The sequence below is a fragment of the Annulohypoxylon maeteangense genome (genome assembly GCF_022496945.1).
Source record: "Annulohypoxylon maeteangense strain CBS 123835 unplaced genomic scaffold GGS22scaffold_3, whole genome shotgun sequence".
Classification (NCBI taxonomy): Eukaryota; Fungi; Ascomycota; class Sordariomycetes; order Xylariales; family Hypoxylaceae; genus Annulohypoxylon; species Annulohypoxylon maeteangense.
This window is the reverse complement of record NW_025953250.1, coordinates 579,516-592,774: the sequence shown is the minus strand read 5'-3', so window position 1 is coordinate 592,774 and position 13,259 is coordinate 579,516. Positions and strand designations below refer to the sequence as shown.

At 48.3% G+C, this 13,259-nt stretch overlaps 7 protein-coding genes across 7 annotated transcripts; 3 read left to right on the top strand and 4 right to left on the bottom strand.

Annotated features, from left to right (window-relative positions):
- Nucleotides 1–192: 192 nt before the first annotated feature.
- On the top strand, nt 193–599 carry GGS22DRAFT_185237 (uncharacterized protein; the record flags this gene model as incomplete). The annotated part of the gene is made up of 3 exons (XM_047964296.1): nt 193–295; nt 354–406; nt 462–599. 3 exons carry the CDS (start codon nt 193–195, stop codon nt 597–599), a joined length of 294 nt encoding a protein of 97 aa, XP_047821691.1.
- Nucleotides 600–2,505: 1,906 nt separating this feature from the next.
- Nucleotides 2,506–4,396, top strand: GGS22DRAFT_90007 (TB2/DP1, HVA22 family-domain-containing protein). Its single transcript, XM_047968369.1, has 3 exons — nt 2,506–2,540; nt 2,711–3,076; nt 3,180–4,396. The coding sequence occupies exons 2-3, from the start codon at nt 3,048–3,050 to the stop codon at nt 4,222–4,224; spliced, it is 1,074 nt and encodes a 357-aa protein (XP_047821690.1). The 5' UTR covers nt 2,506–2,540; nt 2,711–3,047; the 3' UTR covers nt 4,225–4,396.
- A 172-nt stretch (nt 4,397–4,568) lies between these two features.
- On the bottom strand, nt 4,569–5,513 carry GGS22DRAFT_185235 (Mgm101p-domain-containing protein; the record flags this gene model as incomplete). The annotated part of the gene is made up of 2 exons (XM_047964295.1): nt 4,569–4,833; nt 4,906–5,513. 2 exons carry the CDS (start codon nt 5,511–5,513, stop codon nt 4,569–4,571), a joined length of 873 nt encoding a protein of 290 aa, XP_047821689.1.
- Nucleotides 5,514–5,870: 357 nt separating this feature from the next.
- GGS22DRAFT_185234 (uncharacterized protein) lies at nt 5,871–6,295 on the bottom strand (the record flags this gene model as incomplete). Its single annotated transcript, XM_047964294.1, has 4 exons — nt 5,871–5,939; nt 5,999–6,063; nt 6,124–6,155; nt 6,228–6,295. The coding sequence occupies 4 exons, from the start codon at nt 6,293–6,295 to the stop codon at nt 5,871–5,873; spliced, it is 234 nt and encodes a 77-aa protein (XP_047821688.1).
- Nucleotides 6,296–6,512: 217 nt separating this feature from the next.
- Nucleotides 6,513–8,543, top strand: GGS22DRAFT_185233 (biotin-protein ligase; the record flags this gene model as incomplete). The annotated part of the gene is made up of 1 exon (XM_047964293.1): nt 6,513–8,543. The coding sequence occupies one exon, from the start codon at nt 6,513–6,515 to the stop codon at nt 8,541–8,543; it is 2,031 nt and encodes a 676-aa protein (XP_047821687.1).
- Nucleotides 8,544–8,871: 328 nt separating this feature from the next.
- GGS22DRAFT_185232 (putative aldo-keto reductase) lies at nt 8,872–10,119 on the bottom strand (the record flags this gene model as incomplete). Its single annotated transcript, XM_047964292.1, has 4 exons — nt 8,872–9,463; nt 9,519–9,588; nt 9,673–9,866; nt 9,941–10,119. The coding sequence occupies 4 exons, from the start codon at nt 10,117–10,119 to the stop codon at nt 8,872–8,874; spliced, it is 1,035 nt and encodes a 344-aa protein (XP_047821686.1).
- Nucleotides 10,120–11,047: 928 nt separating this feature from the next.
- On the bottom strand, nt 11,048–12,932 carry GGS22DRAFT_185231 (uncharacterized protein; the record flags this gene model as incomplete). Its single annotated transcript, XM_047964291.1, has 9 exons — nt 11,048–11,066; nt 11,125–11,212; nt 11,277–11,547; nt 11,605–11,661; nt 11,715–11,936; nt 11,993–12,210; nt 12,271–12,340; nt 12,401–12,768; nt 12,818–12,932. 9 exons carry the CDS (start codon nt 12,930–12,932, stop codon nt 11,048–11,050), a joined length of 1,428 nt encoding a protein of 475 aa, XP_047821685.1.
- Nucleotides 12,933–13,259: the final 327 nt, after the last annotated feature.

Genomic DNA, 13,259 nt, shown 5'->3' with positions numbered 1-13,259 from the left:
AATTTCGTCGGTATGCCTAAGTATCGGCACATGTGTGATTATCGACACAGACCGAGCAGATTCCGCCACAGCACGAGGCATGGACAGAATAGGCTCGTCTGACGGTGATGGAAAGTCAGGGATATCTCTCAAAAGGGCCAAGATATCACATATAAGAAGATAAAGGAGCCGAAGAGGAAGCTAAAAATCGAGATGTTCATCACCGAAGAATCCTCATCAACAAACATCAAGAAGCTATCTAGATCTATTCAGAAAATGTCTCCCGCCGACTCTTCAACTTCAGGCGGATCAGGAAGTAAGAGTCCACAAGCGTTCAAGTACACTATATTATCAAAAAGCTAACAAGAACAAAGAGAAGGGTGGATCCTCGAAGAAGCAGAAAGACAGCAAGAAGAAGTCCTCCAAGGTATGAGTCTAAAGATTTCGAGCAAGTCAAAGAGTCTAACAAGATATCATTTTAGAAGGACCAACCTCCCAACCAAGATGGAGGGTCATCAGGCCAAGGTCAAGGTGGTGGTAGTGGTGGAGGAGGAGCATACGTCTCACCTCCTGACTTTTTCTCTTATAACGATCCCGGCGACGACTTCTCGGCAAACTAAATACAGCACTCTCAACCATGGGTTAGACTACCACGGCTCATAGCTTACGGGAAGGGGCAGTTTGGGGATGGCTTCGAACGTAGTCATCGTTCAGGGGAAAAGGGGGTAGATGATAATACTGGTCATTAGGATAAGGATTACATGATATGTACCACCCGGCATTCTTTTCAAAACTTGTATTAGTAACCATTTATAGACACGGTCCTTACAAAATCAAGTCATCTCGTATAGAGATTATTATATTCATCATACGAACTTGCTTACTTGTTGGCCTGTGCTCCCACGATTCCCACGATATAGAAACAAGGTTATGAAGAAAGACCAACCACAAACCTGAAAGAACAATGACTATATTTATATGTACCTATTCACTATGAGAACCAATAGATAAATGACATGCAACTTATGTAATATGCCGATATATAGTCGTTTCAGCGAATCGCATTCGTGTATTGCCACTACCCCTATCTTATGAGAAATTCTTTTTATGTTACACTTATAATGGGGAATATCTCTTCTCCTCTTTTCAAGTATAGGTAGCTACCTTATCACATGTTAGGTACCTATATATGTAGGTTTATCACTTCTAACATGCGTCTAACCTTTAATTAGGTATATGGGTGTCAGGTGAGGTCGTATCTTCCCCATAAACCTACAAGACCTAGATTTTCTAGGCAAGATCGGTCTCACTATTCCTTACCTCTACACGAATGAAGGATATAAACAGACAAGGGACTAGTAGATCCCGTCTAAAAGAAGCTCTCATGATGCCATAGCTTTCAGGTCACCTTAACACGCCCCTATCCCAGGGTTTCTGTGGGTACAGGACTTAACTCAGCATACATGTAATCACTAGCACCATAAAACTAGCTAGGTTTATATCTAATCCTATAAGAACTTGGACAATGCTTCCTAGAATCTATACTTCAAAAGTCGTCTAATTCTTTGCCAATTACGGAGCTTGGCAAGTAGTATAGAATAAGTGCTGCCATAAGCTTAGACTTAGGTAAGATAGCCTCACATAACACGAATTGTCCGGGGAGTTGGTTACTAATATAGAATATAAGATACGAGAATATATCGCCACAGGTAAATCCACCTTATAGAGTTCTTAGTTACCGTCACACCCTGCTCCCTTATATTCATCATTTTCGTGGCATTGTTTTGGTCAAGTAAAGCTATCTCGGATTTTGACCTCTTTCTATTGGCCGTCGCATCGTGAGCTGTAACCCACGTGTAAGTTCACCTTCGATCGACCGCGAAGTGTGAATAGATATTGGGCTGCTTTAATTTATTTTTCGGGCGCATATATACTGGGGTAATGTTCACTCACCAACCTATGATTTCATAGAAGAGACAACTCAGTCTGATGACAATTGCGTTACCTTTGAAGTGAACAGATTGCCAATTTTACATATGAGGCCATAATTGCATGAGAACAAGTGTTTTTATCTCGTCGGATGCGCAACCGGGTTAGGCAGACAAAGTAGATCCCGGAACTCAGCTCAGGGGAAGAGAGTGGAAGGTAGAGGAATGAGTGATGAGTCTTAACCTGCTTGGTACTTGCAACGTGTTTGTTCAAACTTGGGGAATATTAATAGTTTGAGTTTGTAACTTGTCAACCATCTCAAACTTCGACAAACTATTGAGGACTTTGAATCTTATTGAATTGAATTTCGGACGATATCAAGGAAGTTGAAGTTGAATACGAAGTGACATGGTCATGTAAGGTCATGTAAGTACATCATAAATTATACCCCGAGGTCCGAGCTGGTGGAGCTGCCCTTGTGTAGCGGTGCACAGGTGCACGGTTCAGGTTCAGTAGGCTAATCGACGCAAGTGACAAGCCTTCATACCGAACTATTCCCTGCAACGAAGACCTAATACAGCTAGCCGCTACAAGCCCCGCGCAGCTAAATAAGGCATCAACGCCTGTACCGGGTAGGTACCACTCAAGACCTCCAAGTGCGGCGTAGCGCAGGTGATTTGCTTACTGCTTGTGACGTTTTTTGGCGGGGTCATCCGCCGTGATCTCTTTAAATCGTCATTTACGATTCTAGCTTAAACTTAAGCCGAGAAGCGCATCGTCAACATTTCTAATCTGACTACAGAACTTAAACCTTGGAACTTATCTCCTTACTATTTTAACTATCTTACCTAAACCTCTTCGAGGCGATTTTCAATCCAGTCTTTGCCGGCACTCCGGCAACCTTTCTTTGTCAAGAATCCCTTTCTCTTTCAACCACACCCGACAATCAGCAATACCGAATTCCTGGATTAATCAATCCATTCCTACGACCCCCAATACAACTCCCCTGAGGCTGAACTGACCCGACTCGACTTGACAAGTCATCATAATCTAACGACATAAACGGAAGCCTACAAGGAATTCGTCTCTATCCACTATTCCCCCTTTTTCGAATTTCCATCGAGTACAGACCAATCACCATGTTTGACCTCATTCCAAAGCTCCTTTCGTACGTCCCACTGACCCCGTCCCACCAACCCCCCGGTTCTTTGTACTGCAAAGGTTGAAGATCGTGAGGCGAGCACCGCCATTTACTAACGCAGTGACTATAGCTCCGTAGCATCCTTCCTCTTCCCCCTCTTCGCCTCCTACAAGGCGCTCAAGACCTCCGACCCCGCGCAGCTGACGCCATGGCTGATGTACTGGTCCGTCCTCTCCTGCGCCCTGCTCGTCGAGTCCTGGACCGAGTTCATCCTCTGGTGGGTGCCGTTCTACTCCTACATGCGCCTCGGCTTCCTGCTCTACCTCGTCCTGCCCCAGACCCAGGGCGCGCGCGTTCTATACGAGACCTACCTGTACCCCTACCTCGAGGAGAACGAGACCGCGATCGAGGACTTCATCGCCAGCGCCCACGATAGGCTCAAGGCCGCCGGAATTGCCTACTTGAAGCGCGCCATCGAGATGCTGCGCACCCAGGTGCTAGGCATGCCGCCGCGCGAGGTAGAACAGGAGGACACCCGGGCCACCGCTGCGCCCCAAGGATATACGCAAGCACTTCTAGCGAGGTTTAGCGTTCCGGCAGCTCGATGGGCGGCGAACAACACCGATGCCTCGGGCGGTCCCAACTTCTACAACATGCTAGCCGGTGCCGTGGGTGCGGCAGCCAGCAGCTTCGCGCCGCCGTCCGGGAACCAGGAGGCATCAACGGCCACACTGATCCCCGAGAATATTGGTGGCGCCGAGGACAAGATCAACTTCATCGTCGCGCAGAAGGAGAAGCTGGCACTCATGATGGGCGCCCTGGACAAGGAAGCCAGACAGCTCGAGGAGCGCAAGGCTGCTGATCAGGCCAAGAAGGAGTTGCGCCCTAGCAGCATGAGCTTGGACGGGCAGGATAGCTCACGCCCGCCCAGCGGTCACAGCGTGTGGAGCGGCCTCAGCAAAAGCCGAAGCGAGGTCGATTTTGAGAAGATCGACGCGGAGAGCGGTGCTGAGGAGGATGAAGGGACTTTACGTAGGAGAGGGACTGTCGGGGAGCCGAGTCCCGGCAGTACGAGGAGTGGATGGAGCTTCTTGGGCTGGGGAACCGTGGGCACTGGACAAGCACCAGGGACCAGTGAGCCAGATACGGGACGCAGCTCTGGGATTCAGAAGTAGGCCAACTCTACGCCCACACATTCAAATTCAATCGCATGGAGTTAATGGTTTCTGGGTCCTTGGACGGTCTTGCATGCTTGGGGTGACGGGTAGATTTTGGTTGAGTTGGGGGTTAGACGATAGGATTCAACACTTGCCCTGAGGAATACACTCTGGAGCTGAAAAGCCGTGTCTTGTTCACGGCTTGTGTCATTATATTCTCTGCCTCCCGTCTATCCTAGTCAGTTTCTCTTTCGTATGTGACCTATGTATAGACAGCATTTCTAGTAGGAATCTTCGGGGTATCTCCCTATCGTACAACGCCCCTATTCGTTAAATGACATCACCAAGCCCGTAAACCCCCTCTATGTCTTCTTAAACGGGTAGCGAACCTCGTCGTCCTTGCGTAGCCAGATCTGCTTCTTCTTCTTGGTCGTGACGTGCTCGACCCACTGCTGCACCGCGTGCTCCTTCATGAACTTGCGGATGAACCGCGGATCCCATAGCTCCGACGCAATACCCAGGTCCTTGCAACACCGCATCAACGCGTTCGATTTACATCCCTCAGCCGCTGTCGACACGCCGTCTTCGGTGAAATACTGCTGTTCGCCTCGAGCCTGCGCTACGAATCTGTTCACCCAAGCAATCATTAGCCAACCACTCTTTAAAAGCACATCAAACGTACGAAAGGGAAAGACTCACCGCCCATGCACAACAAGCGCATACTCCCTCGTAACCAACTTCTCATGCACCATCAGCTGTCCCCGCGGCGCCAGCCCCCACCCCCCAGGCCCAAATGCCGCGTTTAAAATCCGCCGGTACTTGATCTCGGGCAGGTATATGATGCCGTCGGGCTTGACTTCGATGTCGTCTGCGTCCAGCCGCGCTTGTAGCACTTGCGCTGTCTCAGGCCCGAATGAAGAAGTGCCTAGACCGTGGTAGGACTGCGTCCAGTCGATTGGGCTGCCGTTGTGGTCGGCGGAGGCGGCTGGGGAGGTCGGGGATGGGGCGTCGGGGAGGGGGACGCCGGAGACGGCTGGGACGGGGGTTCGGGCTGCGGTTGGTGTTTGTTTGGGCGCTGCGGCGGCTGGGGTTGGGGTTGGTTTGGAGGTGGTGGTTGATGCTGCGGGTGCGGGTTTTGAGAAGGTTGATGTTGAGGTTGCGGTCGATCGGGGAGGGACTTGGTAGGGCTTCGCTTTGGAGGCGCTGACGAGTGTTCGGCGGGGTAGGTGGGATAGGTTCTGCAGGCTCGCTGGAGATTGGAGACGTCCAGATGCCGCTCGTAACGGCGTTAATGTTCGTGATGCCATTGTTGTCGAGTGTGGTCCTGTTGTTGGTGTTTTGGTGTTGTGATGTTATCGTAGGTATTATGTAATTATTGTATGAAAAGTTGGATTTTTTTGGACCGTTCATTCAATTGCGGCTCCGGGTGCCGAAAGCTTATCGATAGACCTATAATCGTGGGGATTTACAGACGGCTAGCGTGATAACGTCGCAGTTCCCTCCGGACATTTGACAGAGCGGACAGTTCTGAGGGTATTACGACTCGGGAGTTTAGAGAGGGATTAGTGTGATATTAATAGCTCAACTTCCTAAGTCTTGCTCATTATAGTTTTACATAAAGTGCAGTGCCCAGCGTTTGTTCCTTTTTCCCCTTGCAATCGCGGTCATGCATCTTTTGTAGATGTCCTCTCATCGTTGTTGTGTTTCTTCCAGCAAGCTCTGAATATCTCCATCTATTGTTGGTGAAGTCAGTCAGTAGATGACCGATGCAACTAATTAATCATCTACCTACCTCTTTCTTGCAAGCTCGCCAATCCTTCTTTTCGAAGTAACAATCAGTCAACTTAGCATTTTCGTCTATTCCTATTAGTCAGTGCTTCAATATAAGACGGCATTAGCGTGTTCCCGTATTCATACCTGCGCATCCTGTGCTAAAGATCCTCTTATCCCTATTATTAGGAAGAAAAGCGTCAGCCTACGACGATTGACAATTGTTTAAGGATCATTTTATCAAGTCTTACCATTCGTCCGGCTCATCATCATCCTGAGCGGAGCTACTCTGTTGGCTTGTATTTTCTTCTTTAGACATTGTTGAATGTTCTGTTCCGTTGAGATCGCGTGATCCGGGCGTTGGGATTTTAGGGGCTAAAACCCGCTAAAGGGCGGTGGAAAGGTGGAAATTCGGGCATCCGGACGGCGCTGAAATTACCTCATTAAGCCCATTAAACCCCCTAAGCCGTCCACAAAATCCCTCCCTTCGGATCATCAACGCCGAATCTTAGAAGTCAAACAAAACTTCGTTCAAAATGACGTCGCGCAAACTCAATGTACTAGTTTATACAGGTACCGGATCTACTGTTGAATCAGTTAAGCACGCAATCTATTCTCTACGCCGACTTCTCTCTCCAAACTATGCAGTCATCCCTATTACCGAGACAGTTCTTCTAAAAGAACCATGGGGACCTACATGCGCGCTACTCGTTTTTCCAGGCGGTGCTGATCTTGGGTATTGCCGTGTGCTCAATGGAGAAGGAAATTCAATTATATCCGAATATGTACGCCGAGGTGGCTCGTACTTAGGATTCTGCGCTGGTGGTTATTATGGATCCAAGAAATGCGAATTTGAAGTCGGCGATAAAGCCATGGAAGTGGTCGGATCTAGAGAACTAGCCTTCTTCCCTGGTACGTGCAGAGGGGGCGCATTTAAGGGTTTCCAATACCACAGCGAGAATGGCGCACGCGCTGTACGAGTGAACGTGGTGAAAGATGCGTTTAGAGGGGCAGGCCTTGTTCCCGAGGTCTTTACGTCTTATTACAACGGTGGTGGCGTTTTCGTCAATGCAAAAGATGACAATCGCAATATTGAAGTATTAGCGAGTTATGCGAGCGAGCTTGACGTTGATGGTGGCGCTGAAAAAGCCGCTTTAGTGTACTGTAAAGTTGGTCAGGGCGCCGCAATCCTTACTGGACCTCACCCAGAATTTGCCGCAGCGAATTTGAGCCCGCACCATAGCGTTGAAGGATATGATGAACTTATCGCTGCCCTCCGAGCCGACGATGATTCACGAACAAGCTTCTTAAAGGCGTGCCTAACTAAGCTCGGGCTAGACGTTAGTCAGGAATCATCAAGTGTGCCGTCCCTCTCTCGACTTCATCTTTCGTCTATCTCTAGTAGCGATGTTGATGATTTGCTACACTCATGGGAAGATATTATCAGCAAGGAAGACGGCGAGGAATATATCCGAGCAGAAAGCGATTCATTTCATTTACAGAAACCAGAGACCATGTGGTCTGTAACTGGCTTAAAAGAAGCACTAACGCCCAATGACAGTCCGGATCAAAAGCCTCCTGACCAAAGCGGCGAAGGTATGATCGACTATAGCACCATTACAAAGCGTATCGTGACGCACGAAGATGGCTGGCCAGAACCGAAAGCCACACCTTACTTTAACCATAATGCATTCTATTCTAGCCTGCAAGAATATCGCCGATCGGAACCTGAGGCAGAGGAATGGGGTGACTTTTTCATGTATGGGGAAGTCGTCACAAGCACCAACACACTACTCGAGAAAAACTTCAAGCTCCTTTCTAGATTGCCATCTGGGTTTACATTAGCGGCGACTACCCAGGTTGCGGGGAGAGGACGTGGAAATAACGTATGGGTATCGCCGGCTGGGGCGCTGATCATGTCTACGGTCATTAATCACCCAGCTCATCTCGCACCGAGTCGACCCATCGTCTTCATCCAATATCTAGCTGCTATTGCCATTGTCCAGGCAGTCAAGTCATACGACCAGGGATATGGCGAAGTACCCGTGAAGCTAAAATGGCCCAACGATATATACGCACTAGATCCAAGACAACCTTCGTCGTCTCCACCTTCCTACGTCAAAATCGGTGGTATCCTATCCAATTGTTCTTATTCTTCGGGATCGTACCAGATAGTCCTCGGAATCGGTATAAACACCGCCAACGGACGCCCTACAACATCTCTCGACACCCTACTTCCTCCACATCTCGCCCCATTCCGGATTGAGAAACTCATAGCAGGCATTCTGACTCGCATAGAAGCTCTTTACAAGACATTCATCCGGAGGGGTTTCACAAGAGATATGGAAGGCGAGTATTATAACTACTGGCTACATGGGCGACAGATCGTCAACCTCGAGGCCCAAGGAGGGGTTAAGGCTCGTATTGTGGGCATTACGAGAGACTGGGGTATGCTGAGAGCGGAAGAACTAGGAAGTGATGATAAGCCGACAGGCAAAATCTGGGCGTTGCAGAGCGATGAAAATAGTTTCGATTTTTTCAGGGGGTTAGTAAAGAGGAAGATATAAGTCATATGCTAAGGGAATACCTACCTGGTATCCAGTGCGTTGACGACCACCTATCCTATATATGTCCTACATTTTCATATATAATCCCGCTGTCTAAACATATACTTACCTCCTGAACGCTGAATTGCCGTCAACACATCACTACCTTATTTTCCCAAAATACATTGTGCACAGGAGAGAATTAAGCATAAAGAATCTATTAAGTAAAATAAGTCGAGTCATTCGAATAAGCTAAATATTGCGCGTTCGCGAGATATAAAGCTCTGTTATTTCACCAAGATCAACAGCTCATTTCCAACACGCCAACTTCCGCACCGCAATCACCACCTCAGCTAAGCTCCTTAGTCTCCTTAAACAGATGGTGCGCAAACGCATCCGGCACCGTACCCCCCTTAACCTCATTCTCCCTCGCAAAAGCCCGGATCTCCTTCTCCTCCGCATCGCTCAGCTTCACATCCATCGCATTCCAGTTCTCCTCGAGGTACTTCACCCTCTTCGTCCCGGGGATCGGGAAGATATCATCTCCCTGCTTCAGCAGCCAGGCTAGTGCCAGCTGCGCTACGGTACACCCCTTGCGGTCGGCGAGCTCGCGGAACTTGGCCACGTACGCGATGTTTGACTCCCGGTTTCCGTCCATGAATTGCGGGAGGGCTTTGGGTCGCATGTCTGCGCTGTCGAATGTCGTTTCGGTGTTCGAGAAGGCGGTGGTGAGAAGACCGCGCCCGAGCGGGGTGGCGACTACGATGGCGGCGCCGACGTCGCGACAGGCTTGGAGGAGGTTCGTGCCGGATTCGCCTTCGATGCGCTGGCTGAGTACTGAGTACTCGGTTTGCACGGCGGCTACGGGGGCGATTTTTACGGCGCGTCGGAGGGTGGTGGAGGATACCATTGAGAGACCGATGTGCTTGATCTTACCCTCGCTAATGATGTATTAGTTAGATTTTGGTGAGGAGGGACACAGGGAGGTGAGCTTACTCCCGTAGCTCTTTTAGGGCCTTCATGGTTTCTTCGATGGGCACGTTTTCATTGACGCTGTGGATGTAGTCTATCGGTTTCATCACTGTCAGAAACATGTCCCAAAACAGAGTCGCATCTTAGAGTTCAAATAAGACAGTGGAAAGAGGCTTACACAGATCGATACAGTCGACACCGAGAGCCACGAGACTCTTGGCCGCAGCCTTCTTAGTGTACTCGTAGGAACTGTCGGCCTCGAAGGTCGCGCTACCCTTGATGTGGCCGTACTTGGAGGCGATGAAGATCTGGTCACGCTTTCCGGTTCGCTTAAACCATTTCCCAACAAATTGCTCTCCGTCTCCGTAAAGACTATTGATCGTCAGCCAGTTGCCAAGGATACCTGGCTTACCCCTTATTGGGTATAAAAGGAAAGAGGAACTTACTCGGATGTATCCCAGAATGTAGATCCGATTTCAAGAGCGTGGTCAAGAAATTTAAACCGCTCTTCTTCGTCGGTAAGTGTCCCGTAGGTCGAATAAGATAGACCCATGAGTCCCAAGCCCAAGGCCGGCACCAGGGGGCCGTTCTTGCCGAGGGGGTGGAGGATAGGCTTAGCAGGCATATTGATTTAAAGTTACTCGTGAGAGAATGTTCGGTTCAAGTTGTTACTCAGAAAACACTGTGTCGTTGTGGTTTGAAGCCAGACCAAACGAGCGAGAACTCTGGGAGTTATATATCCATCGATTCCCAGCCAAATCGCGTCAGGAGTGACACCGGCGCGGATAGGCGGTCACCATGTAAGAGCTACACGGAAGATCCAACGATCCTATCTCCATACCTTCTCTGTTAATCCCGTCCATAAAGCCCGCAAGAAGCATGAAGTCACACATCATCCCGCAGTGGAGTATCATGGCCTCAAAGGAGCTTAGTCGACTCGACCAATCAGAGCGCAGAGTTTCCGAGCAGACCAATCGATCGTAGAACCAATCGAAAAGCTTATTTTAATGCTGATTTGATGAATTGGGTATCGGTTGGCGTCTTAGTCACGCCGAAACAACCTCTACCGATCCTTCGTAGGTAGGGTAGAGCAAGGGTTTGTCGGCGTTGGTACATTCTCAAATTGTGAATTCCGGTCCAACTTCGACAGATGCCGGTTCATTCGCTTACGCCTTGCAGGATGCTACCTACCTAAGTATCCAACAATTAGTTCTTATGGTGTTGCCTCGTATCCTCTTTCTCTTGTATGATATTGTGAGTATCATGAAAGTGGGCAAAAGCATCTATTTTAATTCAATAAGCAAAGCAATAGTGTACCTGTCTATGGAGCTACATAGACATAGATACCATGGTAGTATCTCTCATTCCCAGTCCCAGTATTTCCATATTCCCGTCCCCTAGCGATATAGCAAGATAATTGTAGCTCCACCAGTAGCAAATTCCTTTAGATCTGAATCCCGCCATAAGTATGCTTCAAGGCGCATATCCCTTTAATATGGTACTCTCATAATAAAGATACGCGCCGAAGATTCGAGCCGTGAGCAGCTAGATATCTACCCAGTAATTCCCAGTCTAAGCAGTGGTGTTAGAATAAATGTTTGGCGAAAGGGGCATGTGCCCCCGGGCATACTGTAGGGAATAAAACCCCAGAGATGATATGAACGATAAGTCCGGGGAATATGACTGAAGGAGTGAAAGTGTAAAACCTGCAGCTTCGCCTTTTAAGGAGCCAGTTAGTTGTATTTCTACTAGTCAATAATCGACCTTAGAAATCGCACTTACCTAGAACTAGCAGGCCTAAGTTCCTCGTGCTAGAAGGAGGAAGTCCATACGAGCCCAAGACAAGTGATGCTGCTGGACACCAGATGTACGGCCACCAAGATGAGAATGATTGTCGGAGAACAGAATTCTTGACGTGAATTGCGGAAGCAGCCGTGTCCTCTAAAGAGCCGAGGATGCCATTCGTTATATTTTGCGCACGACGTAAATGATTCGCATGATCGTAATATTCCGTCGCTAGAGTTTCCGATACGCCAACAAGTCGTTGCATTCCCTAGTGTCATCAAGTTAGCATTAGTAAGGCTCGTCCTTCGAGGGGAATATTGCTGACCTCTTCCAGATTGTTCTGTCTAGTCTCTAGTTCCATTGCCTGTAGACGAGAAGACTCCTAGGATTTCATATGTTAGTTTAAATATGAAGAATTACAATAGCATAACGTACAAGTTGGGTTTGCAAATTCACAGCAGATTCGGTGGCAAGTACCATCACTTGCATGGCCGTGTCCATTGCAGACTCTACGCGTTGGTTGGCAACCTCTATCGATCGCTCGTAGGTAGCCGCAACTTCGGCTTGGCCTTCAAGAACACCCTTGAACATCACACCCAGCATTCTCTGAAGGTTGAGCGCGTTCTGGGTGCCTGAATTGACTAACTCTGTAGTTTCCTGTAATCATTCGGTCAATTGCATGTCCAACTAATTGAGATCTCTATAATATTTACCTTCACCTCTTGAATAAGCTGACCGAGGAACAATTCCTCCACAGATTTCAGCATAGCGTTCAAATGATCAACCTTCGGTGAGAGCTCATCGATTCTATCACCTGTCGCCTGGGCTCGTATACCTAGGCTAGTCAAGTGCTGCTCGAATTGCTTGTCGACGTCATCGGTGAATCGGCCCATAATCTTCGTTAGACGCTCAAAGAGAAAGATTTGTTGAGCTAAAATGTGTTAACAAGGTCAAACTGTGAACTGGGATAATTTAGAAGTTAATCATATACCTTTCTGGTTATCCGCTCTGGCAGCTTCGCAGAATCTCAAGGCTTTATGGCGGTAGTTGACCCAAGTGTTCTAGGCCGAGTCAGACTCCGCTAAACCCGTGAGACAGCCGTCAATCTCCGCGGAAGATACATGCAGCTGGCCTGAGTTCTGAAGTGGAAGTTGGTTTAAGGCAGGCTCTCGGAAGTGATCGCATTCTGTAGGAATGTCGAAACTACCTCTTTCTAGATCGCAGATGGCTAGACTTGCGGCATACGAGTCAATGAAATCTCTGATTTTCCTACCACTGTCTGTGAGAACAGTTGCCTCATTCTTGCTCTCGAGAACTTCACAGCTGTTCACCAAGAGGCGTGCGGCTGTTCTATGGCACAGAGGCTCTGATTCCAATTCTCGCAGTTCACCTAAAGCCAGTTCATAGGAGTTAGGCAATCTTGAGCCAGACTGCAAGGCTTGCGATAGGCTACTTCGTGTAGCACTCTGCTGAACATGGCCTGCTCTCACTAGGACCCGATAAGCACGTAATTATTCAGGTTGGAGGGGGTTTCTTACCCAGATCTAATTTTCGCGCACTGCTGCCCCATGAGATTCCAATAGCGGAGTGAATCTGTGATGCCACAAGGATGCCTATTCCCACCCAACCCATGATCTTTCGTTTGTTTGCCATAATATCTCGTTGTTATTTTCGAGGATGCCAATCAAAGAGCGGAGGAGGATGAAAACGTGTCGATGTGGTTACAGTGAAAGAGGAAGTGACCAGAATGACCACAAATCCTACTATTTCTTGCACTGAAGAAGTGAGAGAGGGAAGAGGAAATAAAAGTCACATCATGGGAAGGTTGTAGAAGATAAATATTCATGTGAAGTTGATGGCGTCAAGGTAATTGTCACGGATTCACATCAAAGATCCTTAATCGTCTTGTCATCAAAATTCGGGTTCGTTAAACATCGAAACATGATTTAACTGGTAATTGATTGATCCGGATTCATGAGC

Coding starts and splice junctions, on each gene's coding strand:
- GGS22DRAFT_90007 (XM_047968369.1), top strand. CDS start 3,048: ATGTTTGACCTCATTCCAAAGCTCCTTTC. Junction 3,077..3,179: donor CTCATTCCAAAGCTCCTTTC/GTACGTCCCACT, acceptor CAGTGACTATAG/CTCCGTAGCATCCTTCCTCT.